At 43.4% G+C, this 20,276-nt stretch overlaps 1 protein-coding gene across 2 annotated transcripts in view; it reads left to right on the top strand.

Annotated features, from left to right (window-relative positions):
* OPHN1 (oligophrenin 1) overlaps positions 1–20,276 on the top strand; it is a 201,576-nt gene that overhangs the window by 84,640 nt on the left and 96,660 nt on the right. The window contains exons 9-14 of one of the 2 annotated variants that reach the window (XM_077479367.1): positions 833–962; positions 2,986–3,012; positions 4,401–4,501; positions 9,670–9,761; positions 12,596–12,674; positions 16,085–16,118. In XM_077479367.1, coding sequence (XP_077335493.1) covers positions 833–962; positions 2,986–3,012; positions 4,401–4,501; positions 9,670–9,761; positions 12,596–12,674; positions 16,085–16,118 — 463 coding nt within the window. The remainder of the gene's footprint in view (positions 1–832; positions 963–2,985; positions 3,013–4,400; positions 4,502–9,669; positions 9,762–12,595; positions 12,675–16,084; positions 16,119–20,276) is intronic. The other variant, XM_077479375.1, reaches the window with a different exon arrangement.

The raw sequence follows: 20,276 nt of genomic DNA, 5'->3' as shown, positions 1-20,276 counted from the left end.
CTTCCTGATTCCCTCACCTAGAATGGTGACTACAGCAGCCGAGAGCCGAGCGATCGATCGGCCTCGGCTGCCGGCATCGCTGGAACCCGGGACAGGTGAGTGTCCATTTATTAAAAGTCAGCAGCTGTAGTATTTATAGCTGCTGGCTTTTAATATTTTTTTTTTTTGGTGGAATCCCTCTTTAAAGTGTATTTTTTCCCCAAAAAATTATGTTTGGAAAACTGCCGCGCTAATACCTTGTAGCATAAAAAAATTGCAATTTCCCATTTTATTCTATAAGGCCTCTGCTAAAAAAAGAAATATATATGTGTGTATTATATATATATATATATAGGTTCTAAATAATTCTTTAGAAAACAAAAGTAGCTTTTTACATTTACAAACCCCTCCCTCATCACTATAAGCTGCGATATCCCCTTGCGCTTCTAAAAAACACAGGAATTGCAGATTACTACTGTGCTGCAGTAATGACATTCTAGCACTGGTACTGCATCTTTGTCTGGGTTGCACTAAGGCAGGGGTGGGCATCCTGGAGCCCTCCAGCTGTTGCAGAACTACAAGTCCCATCATGCCTCTGTGACTAATTGTAACTGTCAGCCTTGCAATGCTTCATGGGAACTGTAGTTCCACAACAGCTGGAGGGCCCCAGGTTGCCTACCCCTGCACTAAGGCTTAGGTCACACTGTCATCTGCAGTAATGTCTGGTGTAAAAGAGGTCTTTGAGTTTTGATAAGGTTTTTCCATTCAACCTGACTCACAAGATGTACATGGACCTAGACGAAATGAATCACCACGCTATGCTAGCCTTCTCAATCCTTGTCTTTTTCCACAGACACGTAACCACTTCAGTAGTACCCGAGAAGAAATGGAAGATTTGAAGAAGAGGATGACTGATGCTCCTATAGTTTGCAAGCTGAAAGGCCAGAGCACAATCGAAGGATATTTGTATTCCCAAGAAAAAAGTAATGTGCATTTTCAGCTGTCGGGTGGGGGGGGGGGGGGGGTGTTTTGGCACGCATCACATTTCTTGCAAAATGCAGTTTAACATGAACTTGTGGCCAGGCTATGGAAATTCATGTCTATATATACTCTAATCATTCCTTCACTGACCTGTGTAGCTGCAGGTTTTTGCGACAATTCATCCTCCAAGATCAAGAGAAGCAGTGAAGTGAAGCAGTGAAGTCATTTAAAGCAGTGGTCTTCAGAATTTTGAGTAGGAGGGCCTCATTGCAAATTTTACACATTCATGGTCCGAAAAAATCAGTTCCTTATAAATGAATGTCCCTCCCCACTTATCTGTTTCCATCAGAGCCTCCCCGCCCACCTGTGTGCCTATCAGAGCCTCCCTGCCCACCTGTGTGCCCATCAGAGCCTTCCCCATATCTGCGGCCTCTTACATTACTGTCACAATAACAGCACAGTACAGGTGCCCTGCACCACCCGGCTCCCTCACACTGCTACACAAGCAGTTTGAATGTTGACTGATCACTAATATAAACAGCAGTTGGGAGCCGCTGTACGATGACGTCATTGGTTGCTGTAACACCAGCGGTCCTAGAAACCAATCAACAGCACGCCGTGGCAGAGGGGGTGGGAGGAGCGGGTTTCTTTGCTGTTTGCCAGGGCTTGCTGCCAAGAACAGTGGGGGTTTAGACAAGGAAGCAGACTAACAGTGCTTTGTCTGTAGTGTCGGCGGTGTCTGCGTGAGCTACGTGCTGGGGATAACAGAAGCGGGCCGGGGTTTGGAGACCCCTGATTTAGAGTATTAGTACTCTGCTTTCCTCCCTCCTAGAGCTCCTGCTCTGTGTTTCTAATAGAGATTGGAAGGCTGGAGAGTCGAGGAATCTGTGATGGGGGAGCAGGGTGAGTTTAAATGTTGAGTGATTGCTGGAAGGGGAGCTGAGCTGCTGAGTTACTGCTGAGAGGAGGGAGACAGGGAAGATGTGCTGCTAGTCACTGTTTAAACGGCGACCAAAGGAAGCTGAGCTGTTGAGTGACTGCTGGGAAGAGGGAGCTGATCTACTGAGTGATTGGTGGAAAGAGGGAGCTGATCTGCTGAGTGATTGCTGGTAAGAGGGAGCTGATCTGCTGAGTGATTGCTGGTAAGAGGGAGCTGATCTGCTGAGTGATTGCTGGTAAGAGGGAGCTGATCTGCTGAGTGATTGCTGGTAAGAGGGAGCTGATCTGCTGAGTGATTGCTGGTAAGAGGGAGCTGATTTGCTGAGTGATTGCTGGGAAGAGGGAGCTGATTTGCTGAGTGATTGCTGGGAAGAGGGAGCTGAGCTGCTGAGTGATTTCTGGTAAGAGGGAGCTGAGCTGCTGAGTGATTTCTGGGATGGGGGAGCTGAGCTGCTGAGTGATTGCTGAGAAGAGGGAGCTGGGCTGCTGAGTGATTGCTGGGATGGGGAAGCTGAGCTGCTGAGTGATTGCTGAGAAGAGGGAGCTGAGCTGCTGAGTGATTGCTGGGATGGGGGAGCTGAGCTGCTGAGTGATTGCTGGGAAGAGGGAGGTGAGTTACTGCTGGGAGGAGAGACAGGCATGGTGCTATTTTGTAATTGCTAGGAAGGAGGGAGCAGGAAAAGTTTTGTTGAGCAAACAAGAAAGGGGGCTTAATTGCTGAGTCACTGCTGGGAGGTGGGGGCAGCAGTTAAAGCTACACTAAAGCAGTACAGGCAGATACAGAGGTCAGTGAGAGCCTGTTTTAAAACATATACTTTATGCGCGTGAGGAATATCAATTTTTTGTTGTTCTTGAACTGCATGTTTGTTCAAAGTCCATGAATGAGAATGTAGAGAATATAGATGAACACAATGTACAAGCGATATTTCAGAGAAGGGTATTTGACAGTCTCAAGCACGTACTGTAGCCCAGTCATGCCACTGTTCAGATGCTAAAATTATATATATATATCACTTTTGCTGAATTGATGTCAGTTGCCATAATGCCTTTTGTTTGTGCTTTTTTTTTCTCAATTTGCCAACTGAGGGAGGGATATTATGTCACTTTGCACAGGTTTAAATACATTTTTGATTATATATTCCACCATGCACTCCTCCACAGGTTCAAGCATTGTCTTCCATGATTATTTATGCTATGATATGCTCCATCACATTCAACGTGCTAGTTTTACGGAATGTGGCCAAAAGTTGGTGGACACCTGACCAACATGCCTTTAGCTTGTTGCACATCCCATTCCGAAACAATGAACGTTAATATGGAATTGGCCTCCCATTTGCGGCTAGAGGAGCCTCAACTCTTCTGAGAAGGTTTTCCACAAGATTTAAAGGGTGTCTATGGGAATTCGTGCCCATTTGTGAGGTCAGGTACTTATAGTTAGGTTGAATAAAGACACTAGTCCATCCAGTTCAACCTGAGTGAGTGTCTACAATTGTCCCTATTCCTGTACATTGCACACTCACATCAGTCCCTACCCTCAAGGAGCCCACAATTCAAGGTCCCCATTCTTATACTAGGGCCAATTTTGGACAGAAGCCAATTAACCTACCTGCATGTCTTTTGGAGTGGGGGGGAAACCGGAGTAACCGGAGGAAACCCACGCAAGCACAGGGAGAACATGCAAACTCCAGGCAGGCAGTGTCGTGGTTGGGATTAGAACCAGCGACCCTTTTTACTGCTAGGTGAGAGTGCTACCCACTACACCACTGTGCCGCCTTATGTTGAATAAGAATAGACCTGATCCCAAAGGTGTTCCATAGGGTTGAGGTCAGGTACTGATAGATGAGAAGACCTAATCCCAAAGGTGTTCAGTTGGGTCCAGATCAGGTACTGATGTTAGATGAGAAGACCTGATCCCCTAAGGTGTTCAGTAGGCTTGAGGTCAAGTACTGATGGATGAGAAGAACTGATCCCTATGGTGTTCAGTAGGGTTGATGTCAGGTACAGATGTTGGATGAGAAGACTTGATACCAAAGGTGTTCAGTAGGGTTAAGGTCAGGGCTCTTTGCAGGACACTCAAGTTCCTCTACACCAAGCTGGTCAAGCAATTCCATTTAGGAAGCTGGTTTGGGGACAGCCCTTTTTCAGCATGACTGTGCCCCTGTGCACAGTCATGCCGAAAAAGGGCTGTCTCAAAATTGTTACCAAGTTTGGAAGCGTACAATTGTCTAAACGGTCGTCATATGCTGTAGCATAAACAGTACCCTTCACTGCAGACACCTGAGCTCAGTCATTTGGACAGGGGTCCACATACTTTTGGCCACATAGGTGTGATGATTAGGTGTCTAAATTTTGGCCATATAGTGTAGTCTGCATACATTCCTGTGAACTCCATTGCTAAACCATACAGTCACCAACCAGCGTCAGAGCAACATTTGCTTATTAGACTGTAAGGAATCACTGAAATCTTTACATGATCTGAATATCTCTTTTATGGCTTCCAGGGGCCCTCGGCCTGACGTGGGTGAAGTATTACTGCAAGTACGAGAAGGAAGGGAAGAGTTTAAACTTAATTCCTGTAGAGCAGAAGCCAGGATCTCGACAGGTATGATTAGACAATTGATGCTTTTTATGAATATTGTTGAGTAAAATGTTCCAAAAAATTGTCTGAATAACAGGAATGTGTTTTGTTAGTGTATTTCAAGAGAATTCTCTAATTTCCACTCTTTCTGCTAATGCCTTAAGCAATCTCCCTTACCCCCTTGTTTGCCCTGCATATTTATTACATTTGTATACTGTCGACAATTTGCTCAGCACATCACATACAGTACATTCACTTTAGTTGCTGCCCAGAAGGAACTTGGTCTTATGTTCCTATCTCATATACAGTACATACGCATACAGTGCATCCGGAAAGTATTCACAGTGCTTCACTTATTCCACATTTTGTTATGTTACAGCCTTATTCCAAAATTGATCAATTTCATTATTTTCCTCAGCAGTCTACAAACGATATTCCATAAAGACAACGTGAAAAGTTTGTTTGAAATCTTTGCAAATTTATTAAAAATAAAAAACGAAAAAAATCCCATGTACATAAGTATTCACAGCCTTTGCTTAATACTTTGCTGAAGCACCTTTGTCACAAATTACAGCCTCAAGTCTTTTTGAGTATGTTACAAGCTTGGCACACCTATTTTTGTGCAGTTTTTTCCCATTCTTCTTTGCTGGACCTCTCAAGCTCCATCAGGTTGGATGGGGAGTGTCGGTGCACAACCATTTTCAGATCTCTCCAGAGTTGTTCAATCAAGTTCAAGTCTGGGCCCTGGCTGGGCTACTCAAGGACGTTCAGTTGTACCATAGCCACTCCTTTGTTATCTTGGCTGTGTTCTTAGGGTCGTTGTCCTGTTGAAAGAGGAACCTTCACCCTAGTCTGAGGTTTAGAGTGCTCTGGAGCAGGTTTTCATCAAGAATGTCTCTCTAAATTGCTGCATTCATCTTTCCCTTGATCCAACTAGTCTCCCAGTTTGTGCTGCTGAATAACATCCTCACAGCATGATGTTGCCACCACCATACTTCATTGTAGGGATGGTATTGGCTAGGTGATGAGCAACCTTTGCTTCATCAGACTAGAGAACTTTGTTTCTCATGGTCTGAGTCCTTCAGGTGCCGCTTGGCAAACTCCAGGAAGGCTGTCATATGCCTTTTACGGAGTGGCTTCCGCCTGGCCACTCTACCATACCGGCCTGATTGGTGGAGTGCTGCACAGATGTACAGCTGCACAGTTCTTTTGGAAGGTTCTCCTCTCTCCATGGAGAAACGCTGGAGCTCTGTTAGTCCCCATCAGATTCTTGTTCACCTTCCTGACTAAGGCCTTTCTCCCCCGATCCCTCAGTTTGGGTGGCCCACTGTAGGAAGAGTCCTGGTGTTTCCAACCTTCTTCCATTTACAGATGATTAAAGCCACTGTGCTCATTGGGACCTTCAATGTTCTGTACCCTTCTCCAGATCTGTGCCATGATGCAATCCTGTCTCGGAGGTCTACAGACACATTTTTTGACTTCATGGCTTGATTTGTGCTCTGACATGCACTGTTAACTGTGGGACCTTAGACAGGTGTGTGCCTTTCCAAATCATGTCCAATCAACTGAATTTATCACAGGTGGACTCCAAATTGTAGAAACATCTCAAGAATGATCAGTGGAAACGGAATGCACCTGAGCTCTAATGTGATTATTTTTAATTTTTAATAATTTTACAAAGATTTCTAACAAACTTCTTTCATGTTGTCATTATGGGGTATTGTTTGTAGAATTTTGAGGAAAATGAATTGAATCCATTTTGGAATAAGGCTGTAAAATAACAATGTGGAAAAACTGAAGTGCTGTGAATACTTTCCAGAAGCACTGTACTGGGGCCAGTTTAGAAAGGTGCCAATTAACCTACTAGCATGTCTCCATGCTAGTAGTGTCGTAGTTGGGATTTGAACCCATGACCCATTGGTTACTTTGTACATGTTATTTAATAATGCAATGATTTTTCTTGAGCATGCCTATGGATTTGAGAAAGGACAGGGACATCTGAAACCATCATTCCTTTCTAGTCTGTGTGTGTGTTTGAGAGCGCTGGACTGGTGTATGGTTTGGTATTGATGGAAGTGATTTGAGTTGAGCATGGTTCTTCAAGGGCGTTTGTAACCAATGAAAGTGTAGTATAGATGGGCAACAAAAAAGCCACTCCACAAAATACTCTTGGATGGGTGTGGAGGTGTGCTCTGGATTAAGGTTTAGAGCAATATTCCCAACACACATGTGGGGGATCCTATCCGCTCACACTCCGCTTGAGTGTTTCCATCAGTATACCGCTTCCTAAGTCCTGGAACATGACGCCAATGGATCTGGCTATAGGAACCCCCAAGAACCAGACAACACCAGTCTTGGAGTACATCAGGAATAGCCTTTTATTTGGGATCTCCCACAAATATATACAGCAAGATGACTAAAACCTAACCTAATTAGCATGAGCTAATTATCTAATCATTGACCCGGACTAGTTGACTCAGTACACATTACCATATTACCATAAACATCAACACAGGGTTAATTAGCACAACAACATTGTGTGAAATATTCTTACAAGCCAGACTAGACTCATTTACACAACAGAAAGGTGGCTGGAGTTGATGACATTAGCATCTAACAGTTTGTGTCCCAACAGTGTGATTCAGTCTATTGCTAATATGGCATATACATATCCAGAGTCTGTGTGTCTTGGGGGGGGTGGGGGGGGGGGGAGACATGGACCTGAATCCAAGTAACACCTCGGGGTCCCCAGGCATAAAGCTCACAAAGAGCACTGTTCCCTCAAATGCCATGGCCCATAATCGCAAGGCAATAAGCTGGCATTCAGTCCCCTCACACAGCCTCTGTCCTGGCTAGGTCTGTCACAACACACATTCCTGAAAGTGGCTGAAGAGTAGGTGGTTGCTATAGAGACCACCAGCAGGAAAATGGCTCCAAGAAAAATGTCACCAGCATCCCAGGAAACTCCATCAAAGGGTCCAATGTTTTATTGAATAACATCACAGTAAGGGATAGACATTTCAGAGCCACACAGGACACCTTCATCGGGTATGGGGTATTCACATGCAATCACGTGGCTCAGAAACATTATCCTTCACTGTGATATCTTTCAATAAAACAGCGCACCCTTTTATGGAGTTTCCCTGTATAAAGGTTTGTCACACTTGGGTTATATTTAAGGAGCTTATTGAAGTTGACTGTTGACTTGTAATGGGTAGAGCCAACATGTTTTAGGGGCTTTCATAGGGCTTACACAGGCTGTGATGGGAGGTGTGGTTGGAACCAACCTGGAAGCAGGTTTCAGATAAGAGTATGGCCTGTTTATTGCTGTCAAAGTGTAGAACAATGGCTCGCCCTTGCCTAAATTGCAATACATAGATCAAGAATACTCCATGCAGGTGATGTCCTGTTGGGTATTCAAAGGGAGGCAGAAGTGCTAACCACTAAGCTACTGTACTGTCTTTTAGAACCTTCTTAGAAATACCCAATACTACTTGATATGGGAAAACTTGTGACCTTCTCCTCTTCCTCCCAGGATGCAGTGGTTAGGTCTGATCAGCCAATCGCTAGTCTCAAACACTGTCAAATTGGTAGCGGAGAAGGCCATTAATCTAGAATAAGCTCCAGTGAGGAGCTTACACAAGTTTTGGACTTCTGTTCATGGTGGACTCCAACATTGGGGTTTACACAGGTGTTGGACTTCTGTTTTATGATGGAGGAACAGACCGACAAGGGAAGGCAATGAAGGCAGAAATAGGATTCAGCGCTGAACAGAGTAGGGATCTGTCTCATCGTATTGTCTTGCTGTGTAAGAGAATTTGGACTGAAATCCCACTATGTAGTGACAAAACCTCTCAGAAAGAATCAAGAGGCTCTAACAACCTTTGCGGAGGAGCATGTTGTGTAGACAGAGGACAACTGGTCCAAAGTTCACTTTAGTGATGAAAGCAAGTTTAATTTGAGTCCAATTATGTTCGTTGTCAAACTGGGGAATGACTGAACCCAAAGTATGTAAAGAAGTTGGTGAAAGGTGGAGGGGGAAGCGTCATGGTTTGGGGGATATTTTCTGTAGCAGGAGTTGCGCCTCGTATACAGCTACATGGCAGTGTGAATGCAAATGTTTATCAGAACCTTATTGGACAACATGTTGTTCCTTCCCTCGGTTCACCCAATCAGCCAGCAATTTTCATGCACGGACATGCCCCCTGTCACACAGCAAAACGGGTAAAGCAGTTCCTTGAAGCTGAAAACATTGAAATAATGAAATGGCCTGATCTAAACCCAATAGAAAACATTTGGAAAATCCTTGGTGACAAAATTATGATCAAGAAACCCATTGCAGTCATTGAACTTTGCAAGAAACTGGAACAAAATCACACCAGAGTTGTGCGAGACTAGTGATGTCCTGTGCAAAGCAGATGTGCTGAAGTCAAAGTCCCCCCCGTGTCCTACTAATTGTTCGTTGTAACCTTCAGAAATTTAAGTTGTAGTCTTTCTCCATGCTATAGTCATTGCTGTTCTCTCATTTTCATCATTGTGTTTTCTACAAAAAAAAATCTTTTGTTGGAAGTGCTTTGGTTATTTTGAAAAACCTTTTTCTATTAGCATGGTTTCACCACAACAAAAATACCATCATAATTAAGCAATGAAGATTACATTATTTCTGAGAAAAAAAGCAAGTGTTCATAAATTGTTCTCTAATGTTGATTTCCAATGTACTTATTTATATGTCCATATAGTGTAGGTGTGATGGTCATGTGTTCACAAATGTTTAGCCATATAGTGTATATTGGAATTTATTTTTTGGTAGACAATAGGTTGGGGTGTGTGTACACAATGGCATGATGTAAGCTTGTGTAATTGTGTCTCTGTCCAAAGATATTCTAATCCTGTTTGTCTGCAAGGAAAGCCTGTGTGATAATCTTCCCATCGCCATCTGTCACCAGACAGGAACACGGCTTCTTCCCCATCGCCAGTCCTCTCCCTAGTGCTGTACATTGCTCACTGCCCGTATCTTCGAACTGCTACTCTCTACCTACTCTATAACTTCTCGTCAGACTCCCTCTCTTCTCAATTTATCCTTTCACCTTTCTTCTTGTCATTCCCTCATCCCCCTCCTCATTGTTGCTCTCACCCCACCGATTTCCAATTACCGTTTGCTACAGGCGTCCCCTTTCCCCTCTTCCTTTTAGGTGAGCCAGGAGCTGACCCTCAAGTCTTGCATAAGACGGAAGACAGATTCCATTGATAAGAGGTTTTGTTTTGATGTAGAAACCAATGAGAGGTGAGTACCACTGACATGAATGGAATCTTGTTCTAGAGAAGAGTTGTAGGCTGCCATTGATGAACACTCCAATTGAAAAATGCTAGTGACTTGGCTGTTAGTGTGATCCAAAGCCTTAAAGTGTTTGTAAAACCCTTTACAACTACTTTTTGCTACAGGTAATCCTATAATTAAGCTTACCTGTAGCTACTGGATATCTCCTAAACCTGCATGTTTTAGGAGATATCCGCTGTATTTGCATGTGCCGACGTCATCGGCACATGCGCACTGAAGCAATGGCAGTATGTGGTGTTGCTCCAGTTAGACTGTGCCATTACTGGCAGCTCCTGCGCTGAAGTGAGTGAGGTCATCGTGGATCCGGCCAATTGCAGCGCTGGAGTCCGCGATACAAAGAAGTAACTCCGGTAGCGATGTCAGCTGCCGGAGCGGGGTACGAGGATGACTGTATGGGCTTCAATCTCGGTTAAATCATAATGAGCTAGTATGCTATGCATACTAGCTCATTATGCCTTTGTTTTGCAGGGTTTTATTTTTTTTTTTTAGGGTTTACAACCACTTTAAAGCCCATTTCTAGCTTCCCCACCCCCTGCCCTATGACTATTGTGTTTTTTTTTTTTTTCTCCCAACAGAAAAGGGAAAGAAGGGATATTGAACTCTTCAGGCCAGAAAACAAGCATACACCAAAATTATATAAAAATCACATTTTATAAAAGTTTAACATGCTTTTAAAAGAACAGATAGAATGTATAGATCTAATTTAAAATATCAGAATATAGATCTGGCAGTTTGCTGCGTGTAGTTGATGAACAAAAAATAATACTAATGAGTAGGTCCTCATTTGCCGACACGTTTCCCCCTGGTATGCTTCATCAGGGCCTATGAAGACCATATAGTCCTTTACTATATATATTCTCTGTCTCAGAATGTATCTTAACAGACTAAGTGTCTCCATATACATTATTCAAAAAAGACTCACTGGTTGTGTTTCCAAGGATATATGTCTCCTGGGCACCTGTTGGATGGATAGAAGCAGCAGGCAGCAAGTGATATAGATCAACCCTGAAGGGCAGAGGAAATGGACAGATAGTAATCATAGTAAAAAGTCTGCATTGCCGATTAAGGATCAGCATATTGGCCAGTACAGATGCAGGCTGCCTACCTCCTGCATGTCCCGTTCTTGATTCCACTCCTCAAATCTCTCTGGTCAGCTGACGGAGGAACCCGCCGTTTGTCCTTTTATGCTCCCTCCACCTGGCCGACTCGCCCAAAGGGGCAGAACAAGTGGCAGCACCCCTGGGTCAGTGTGCACCCACGTTGCAGCATCTCTGTGTGCGGATGCAATTGCGGCATGGGCACGGATGCCAGGTGGAGCAGTCCATGCTACTGGATGGCAACCGCCGCACCCCCGCCCTTAATACTCTTTATACTTGCCTTTTAAACACAGTAACAAAATTGAAATAAATCCTAGTAAACTGAAAATTGTCCTCTGCAGGTTAACCCCATGATGTGCTAGTATGCACCGCAGACTTGCCTATAACCACCTGTTGCAATTTTTTATGTCACAATGTATTTGCACTTTTTTTTTCAGACGCAGATTAACAAAATTAAATACACTAACTTTTTCCTGATCACGCTATAGCCAAAAGTTGGGTACAACGCGGTCGTCGGGTTCTGGGAGGGTGTCCATAGATGTCATCGAAGAACCCTGCTTCCTCCTGGTGCACACATCGGGCACGCTCTGTGACTGCCATATCCTTTGGACACACCAAATTAGAAATCATGGAAAAGGGCCAATCACAGCAGCTCTGTACCATGTGCACACAGCTGTATCCAATCACAGCTGATAACCTGTAAAAAGATTTTCCAGTTCTTGGCAGTCCTTTCCTCTCATGTTGTGTTGGTGTGAGAAAAGGACACATTTTACCCATCAAGGATATCAGTGCTTTGTTTACACTGATAATTAGGGCACTGAACATCGGTGCCACCTCGTCAGTGCAGCGTATCAGTGCCACCTCGTCAGTGCAGCGTATCGGTGCCACCTCATCAGTGCAGCGTATTAGTGCCTATCAGTGCAGCGTATCAGTGCCGCCTCATCAATGCAGACTATTAGTGCCTATCAGTGCAGCATATCAGTGCCGCCACATCAGCGAAGAAAAGTTTCTTGCAAAATGTTATAACCGAAACTAAGACTTTTTTTTTTCAATTTTTTTTTTCTTTTGTCATTTAGCAAAAAATAAAACTCAGCAGTGATTAAATACCAGCAAAAGAAAGCTATAAAAAATGATAAAAACTTTGGGTATATTGTTGCATGACCGCATAATTGTCATTCAGAGTGTGAGCTGAAAGTTGACCTGGGCAGAAAGTGGGTGAAAGTGCCCAGTATTGATGTGGATAAGAACGTTGGCGCACACAAACACAATCTAAGACCCTATTGTTAAAATATAAAAGACATTGCGCCGAGTAGGTTAGGTAAGTCGAAGTGTTTCTCCTCTAGACAATATATGTAGTAAACCCTTGCAGTGTTGAAGCAGCCACACTGCGAGGGAAGATTATTAATAGGATTCTGCAGGAGCTTGACATTGCACCTTTGATCCGATGATCGCGGGTGCAATACTCTGCAGGCTCGAGGTGATCTTATATTTTAAGTAGAAGATAGAATGTAAAATAAAGCTGGAGATATTTGATGGGGCATTTAGAAGATTTGCTGTGGGGTTGAATATGAAGGATTGCTCCATTCTTGGATAATTCAGTTGAATGGCGGGCTCACTGCAGTTAGCTCTTGATTTGTGTGTGCCGTGAACTGGAGTAATGGTGTCCGCTATCCTGTGTTTCAGACAAAGCACCATCACTTTTCAGGCCTTTTCTGAGACTAATCGCCGCCTGTGGATTGAAGCGATGGATGGTAAAGAGCCGGTGAGTATAGTCGGCTGTGGTTGGAGCGACCTCTACTGCTCAATCCTGGTTCTGCAGCCTATAAACCTTCACCAGCCGCACTAGAGAAATAAACTGTAAAGTGCAAAATAACACAATACTACTATGTATCAAATCAATATAAATGTCCATATTGGTGAAGCATACCTTAAAGTGCAATTGCATGAAGAAATTTTTTTTTGCCATAGGCACAATTGACACAGTGGGGAAAATAATTATTTGATCCCCTAAAGATTTAGTAAATTTGCCCACTTACGGAAATAGAAGAGAACAAGGAATTGGGATTTTAAATGAGGCAATGAATGGGTAGGTTCATCTGCCTCCATCCAACCAAAGTCCCACCCAACCTCCTTCTTCGTTTGCCCACTTACAAAACAATGAAGGGTCTATAATTTATCAGTTTTTTTTTAAATGCTAGAGACAGAATATCATCCAAAAATACAGAAAAAAACCACACAATACAAATGTTATAAATTGAGTTGCAGTTCAGTGAGTAAAATATTTGATGCCCAAGCAAAACATGACTTAATACTTGGTGGAGAAACCCTTGTTGGCAAGCACAGAGGTCAGATGTTTCTTTTAGATGGTGACCAGGTTTGGACACATCTCAGGAGAGATTTTGGTTCACTCTTTACAGATCTTCACAAAATCCTTAAGGTTTCTTGGCTGTCGCTTGGCAACTCGAAGTTTGAGCTCCTTCCATAAATATTCTATAGAATTAAGGTCTGGAGACTGGCTAGACCACTCAGTGGCTTTTAATGTGCTTCTTGAGCCACTCCTTTGTTGCCTTGGGGGTATGTCTTGGGTCATTGTCATGCTGGAAGAACCATTCACGACCCATCTTCAGTGTTTTGGCAGCAGGAAGAAGGTTCTCATCTAAGATTTTTCAGTACATGGCCCCATCCATTGGCCTCTCAATGCGGCTGTCAGCCTGCACCTAGCAGAGAAATCGCTCCACAGAATCATGTTTCCACCTCCGTTCTTGACTGTAAAGATGGTGTTGTGGTCATAGTATTTTTCTTCCTCCAAACACAGCGAGTCAAGTTAATACCAAAGAGCTCAATTTTGGTCTTACCTGACGACAGCACTTTCTCCCAATCCTTCTCTGAATCATTTAGATATTCATTGGCAAACTTCAGATGGGCCTGTACATGTCTTCTTGAGGAGGGGGACCTTGCGGGCTCTGCAGGATTTCAATCCATGGTGGTGTATTGTGTTATCAATGTTTGGTGACTGTGGTCCCAACTGCCTCCATCATTCACAAGTTCCTACCATGTAGTTCTGGACCGATCCCTCACTCCTGACCGAGGGCACTTGATGGCTATTTTGTGTTTCTTCCATTTGCGAATAATCGCTCCAACAGTTGTCTCCTTCTCACCAAGCTTCTTGCTGATAGTCTCGTAGCCCATTTCAGCCTTGTGTGGCTCTAGAATGTTGTCCCTGATGCCATTTGACAGTTCTTTGGTCTTGCTCATGATGGTGAGGTTTGAATTGAAGAAAGATTCTGTAGATGGTTGTCTTTTATACACATGACGAGTTGTCGTTAGGAGCACCTTCTTAAATTGACAGGACTCATCTGTTGATATTCTGTCTCTATCATTTAAAATAGACCTATGATAGAAATTATAGACCCTTAATTTCTTTGTAAGTGGGCAAGCTTACAAAATATGCATGAGATCAAATAATAATTTTCCCCACCGTAATTGGCCTTTAATGCTGATTATTCTATTGTTGACTTGCTGGTTACTGTACATGTCTTAGTTTCATATATCCCAGATACTACAGGCAATGCTGGAAAAAGAGCTCTGATAGTATAGTGTGGGGATCATGTCATTCACTATCCCCTTCTATTCCCCTCATACATTCTCAAAAATCCTCGTATTCTTTTCAGTACAAAGCTTTCTGTAAATTTGTCATAGGAGTTGATGGGATCTCACATTATCCATTCATAGAACACCTTATAGCTAGTGGAAAATACAAAGATCTTTGTGAATAGATGAGTGGAGAGGAAGGGGCGAGTGAACAGTACGACTGTACCAAAGTCAGGACTGTCGGTTGCAGCTCCAGAAGGGGGCTGTGTGTAGCATCCAGGCTGTAAGAAACTAAGGGCCAGCTTACACTTCAAAATATGGCATTGGACACGCTTTAACTACTTCCCTTCCGGGCCAATTGTGGCACTTCACTCCTACATGTAAAAATCATAATTTTTTTTTCTAGTAAATTTCTCAAATCCCAATTTTTTTTTTTTAGCAGAGACCCTAGGAAATAAATTGGTGGTCGTATTTGCGCAGCGATTTTTCAAACGTGTTTTTTTGGAAAAAAATATTTTAATGAATTAAGCAACAAAACAGTAAAGTTAGCCCAATTTTTTTGTATGATGTGAAAGATATTACGCAGAGTAAATAAATATCCAACATGTCACGCTTTAAAATTGCGCACATTACTGGAATGGTGTCAAACTTTGGTACTTAAAAATCTTCATAGGCGATTCTTAAATTTTTTCTACAGGTTACCTGTTTAGAGTTACAGAGGAGGTCTTGGGCTGGAGTTAAACACAGTTTACATATGTGGGCACAACTTGGTTATATGTGCGTGGGATGGGGGCGCTTTAAATTTTTATTTTACTTGTATTTATTTTACACTTTCTCTTAACATTTTGTTTGATCACTTTTATCCATTACAAGGAATGTAATCATCCCTTGTAATAGGAATAGGACATGACGGCTCCTCTTTAGAAGACATCTTACCTCAATAAGTCCCCAGATCTCTCCAGGACGGAAAGACAGAGATCCAAAAAATAAACTGTCTCGGCCTTTCCAGCTCCGTCCCCGTCATTGTTTACTTCCGCGGGCCCAGACATAATGTCATAATGTAGCGCCCGGGCCTCAGAGTCATAGAGATAATTGAGGACCATCTGGTCTCCTATGCGCAAACTTCCTGTGGCAACTGATTCATTCTCCGGCTCGCCGATTGCACGAGTGAGCCGGTAGAAGCACCGGGGGGGGGGGGGGGGGGGGAGGAGGAGGAGGAGGAGGAGGAGGAGGAGAAGTCCCCTCCCGCCACCTGTAAGAATGATCAGTCGGCTGAACTGCCGCTATGATCGTTCTTTTGATGAAGTGAATCGCCGGCTGAAAAAGATAATATCTGAATGATGCCTGTAGCTGCACTGATCCGATATCCCCACTGAAAGTCTAGAACATCATGATGGCCTACAGGCGTGAAGTGGTTACAGCTCTCTAAATGCCAATCAAAGCTCCTGTCACTAAATAAAATGGTTACCTTTCAGTCCTGTTCACACGTTTCATTTGCTTTGTTTCGCTTCAAAAAACCCTGTGTTGCTTTCTTGAGTTACTGATTTGCTGCATCTGTCTTGTCTATATCTTTCTTTACAGATCTATCACAGTCCAATTACAAAACGTGATGAAAGTGAGTACAATGTTTCATTTGATGTGTAAGCGCACATATAAAGTCATTTTAAAGGGAATCTGTAGACATAACTGGAGTAATCACAATTATACTCATACTATGCAGCCATCACCTTCTGTTACCCACACATTCTTTCCTGTGCTGTGGCCCCCAGGGGCCACAAATACTGAGGTGCTACTATTTAGAAATAGTGACCAGAACCTGTGGTTGCCTTCTCCAGCCCTCCTCCTGTTCTTCACTGTGTGCCCTTCACTGTGATAGGCAGCCCTACCAGCCAATAGGGAGGTGTGGTAGGGGGAAGTGACAGCAAACAGTTATTATACAGGATATATAATATATATATATATATATATATATATATATATATATATATATCTCCAACAGTTTGCGGAGCACTTTAAAACATGGGGGCAAACGGTACAAATACAATTCAATACAGGTGGGAACAGAGGGCCCTGCTCTTTAGAGCTTACAATCTAGAAAGAATGGTAAAGTGGAACAAAGGGTAATACCTGTAGAGGATGAGCTGATCGAGAAAATGAAAATACAGTTGTTGGTGTGGGTAGGCTTGGCTTCTCTGAAGAGGATGGTTTTCAGGGATCGTCTAATATCTAATAGAGTAGGAGATAATTGGACAGATTGGGGTAGGGATTTTCATCGGAATGGAGAGGCTTTGGAAAAGTACTGGAGGCAAGCATGGGAGGAGGTGATGAGGGAGATCGAGAGCAGGAGGCCTTGAGAGGAACGAAGAGAACAATTAGGTTGGTGTTGAGATTGGGGCAGAGTTGTGGATGGCTTTGTAAGTAGTTAGTATTTAGAATTGAATTAGTTGGATGAGTGGAAGCCAGTGAAGGGATTGACACAGAGGGGGGTAGCAGACACAGAGCGATTGATTGGTAAGGTGGATGAGTCTGGCAGCAGCATTCATGATGGATTGAAGGGGGGGATAGATTATGTAAAGGTAAGCTATTGAGAAGGTTGAAGTAGTCGAGACAAGAGATGACCAGAGAGTGAATTAAGAGCTTTGTGGTGTCAGTGGTTAGAAAGGGATGTACTTTGGAGATGTTGCTGTGCTTGAGGCGGCAATATTTGGACTGTGTTTGGATATGGGGCTTAAAGGCTAGATCAGGGTCCAGGATTACACCTAGGACCTTGGCATGTGAGCATGGGTTGATAGTTGTGCCATGGATGTTTGACAGAGATCAGGGAAGGTGCATGTGGTGGAGGAAAAAATTATAAATTCAGTTTTGGGTAGATTGAGGAAGTGGTGTGACATCCAGACTGATACCTTAGTGATACGCGAGGAGAAGGCGGGAGTGAGTTGAGGGGTGATCTACAACAATTCAGAAAAGGCTGCATCCATCTAGAGGTTGACAGTATAGACAGAAATGACAGTTATGAAATATCCAGTACAGTGGCCAAATTTGCCCATTTGTGGTCACTGTACAATAGACATAAAACTTTTTTAAATGGTGAGCTACCAAAAAGTGTCATTCACTGTGATCTATTTGCTACATGTATAGGTACCAAAACTAAAAAGCGGGAGGTGGGGTTATGATGGGGACAAGTTTGCATTTTTACTACATTATAGTATTATATACATTCTAGTATATTATTATATACATTATATTAATACTTTGTTTTTACAACACCGACAATTCCCCCAAAACGTTGGGATGCTGTGTAAAATCTACAGAGTGTATTGTTATAAAAAAAACTGGGTTTTATTCACAATAGTAAACATATCAAATGTTTGAACTGTGAAAATGTACAGTACCATTTTAAGAAGGTAATTTTGAAACTGATGGCAGCAAAACATCTCAAAAGTTTGGACAGGGCCATGTTTAGCACTATGTAGCATCCTCTTCTTTTTTTTTAAACTCTAAGTTTATTTTTTTCAGAGGTGTAGATACAGTGGTTTGTTAAGAATTCATTCTGTACCTAACTAAATTTAAGGATACAGCAGATAAATATTTTGTATTTCTACAAAGAAAAAATTCGGACTATATAGTGAAGAGAACAACAATTGATGAACTGTGAAAATAACATGAAGAGACTTTGAGGCTAATATAGAGTTAAGGTAAAAGCATTATTCCAAGTGAGGGAGTTCAGATTGGATCTGGATAAGGTGGTAAGGCCGTAAGGTAAGAGTAGGTCACGTGAGGTTTAGGCACTTGGGGTGCTTGAGCCAAAGTCTCCATTGTTTGTAGAGTTTTGGGAGTTGTAAATGGGCCTTGGCATACATACAGTATATTCCATCAGGCAGTTGCTATTAAGGATTGAGATTAATTGCAAAATGGAAGGATGGAATTACTAGACGGACATATGTGAATACATGGGAAATTAGTGTGTAGGATCTCTGAGGCCAAATATCAATATCCAGACCCAAAAGAACCATTTGTGGTGAGAGGGAACAAAGGGTCAACATGATGGACAAAAGAAGCTTAGTGACATTAAACCAAGATGTAGTCAATGTGGGGCAGGTCCACCATATGTGCAGGGGAGATCTATAGTGCCCACAGTTTCTCCAGCACGTATTGGTTGTAGAGGGGTAAATGTGCGTGAGTTTAGATGGTGTAAGATACCAGTTATGGAATACTTTCTGGACTGATTTCTAGTGAAGTAGACAGCAGGAAGATTTTAACGGTGCTTGAAGGGATTGATACCGTTGTTTGGGAGTGTAGGCGCATTGCAATAGTTGTTCCCAGCATTCCATTGATGGTGTCTTAAAGCGGTGGTCCACCCTAAAATGGACCTCCGCTCATCGGAATCCCCCCCCCCCTCCGGCGCCACAATCGGCACCTTTCAGGGGGGAGGGGGGGTGCAGTTACCTGGATAATCCAGGTAACTGCACCCACTTCCGGGCTAGCTCTCTGCGGAAAGGGGCGTACGTTACGCCCCTTTCCGCAAGCGCCCGCCCCCTTCAGCAAGTGCCCCGCTGCCTGCTGGGAAACACACAGCTCCCAGAGGCAGCGGGGACCGTCCGGATTGCGCGGCTCGCGCATGCGCAGTAGGGAACCGGGAAATGAAGCCGAAAGGCTCCATTTCCTGATTCCCATACCCAAGATGGCGGCGGCAGGACCCGACAGACGAGCGAGCGATCGGCTTCGGGTGCCGACATCGCGGGCGCGCTGGACAGGTAAGTGTCACTATTTAAAAGTCAGCAGCTGCAGTATTTGTAGCTGCTGGCTTTTAAAAAAAAAAAAAAAACGCGGAGTCCCGGTGGACTCCCGCTTTAAGGTCTCGGGAAGCATCAGTAAGTAATTTGTAGATGTAGCAAATACTTTTACAATGTGGAGAAGTCTGCTCATAGAATTTTATTAGTTGCTAGGGTGTAGGACTGTCCGACCAGGCTACACATGAGAGGACTGAATGGAGTCCAAGATATTTGAAGAAGTCTTTAGAGGTGATGTTGCTGCTGTTCTGTAGTTGTTGAAATGTAAGCAATAGAGTCTTAAAAGGTCCCTGGTCGTTATCAGTCCCAATTAAATCCAGTTAGAAAGGGAACTATCAGGTGTAAGAAGTTGGATTGTAGTGAGAGGTATAAAGGAGAGGAAGTGATGTGGTATTCCTTTAGTGCAGGCATATGCAATTAGCGGACCTCCAGCTTTTGCAGAACTACAAGTTCCATGAGGCATAGCAAGACTCTGACAGCCACAAACATCACCCAGAGGCATGATGGAACTTGTAGTTTTGCAACAGCTGTAGGTCCGCTAATTGCATATCCCTGCTTTAGTGAGTTGCTTTCCATGTCCTGATGATGGCGTTGACTATATAGATAAGATGGTGTAGAGATAAGATGAGTTTAGGTTGGGAGGCTAGAGCTGCGGATTCAATTTGGAGCCAAATGGATTGTTGCGTGGGTGCCTACCAGCTTTTAGCTTGATCAAGGCTAGTTGCTTTGTAGTAGGCTTGGTTATTCGGTGCACCCATACCTCCAGAGGAGATAGGCGTGCAACGTGGATTGCATCTGAGCCGTGAGCGTTTTCCATTCCAGATATGAGGTTATGATAGTTTGGAATTTCTTGAGTTGCCCTTGATGGAAGGGGGATAGTTGAGTATGACAAAGGTCTTGTATTGTTTTCTGGAGTTTTACGATGAGGTTGGAGAAGTTGAGAGAGATTAGTTGAGAAGAGGGAGAGATTAGCTGAATACCCA

The sequence above is a fragment of the Lithobates pipiens genome, unplaced genomic scaffold (genome assembly GCF_037356315.1).
Source record: "Lithobates pipiens isolate NorthernLeopardFrog02 unplaced genomic scaffold, aLitPip1_a1.2 Scaffold_1, whole genome shotgun sequence".
NCBI lineage: Eukaryota > Metazoa > Chordata > Amphibia > Anura > Ranidae > Lithobates > Lithobates pipiens.
Note: the sequence above shows the minus strand (reverse complement) of the source record. Positions and strands in the feature narration are given on the sequence as shown.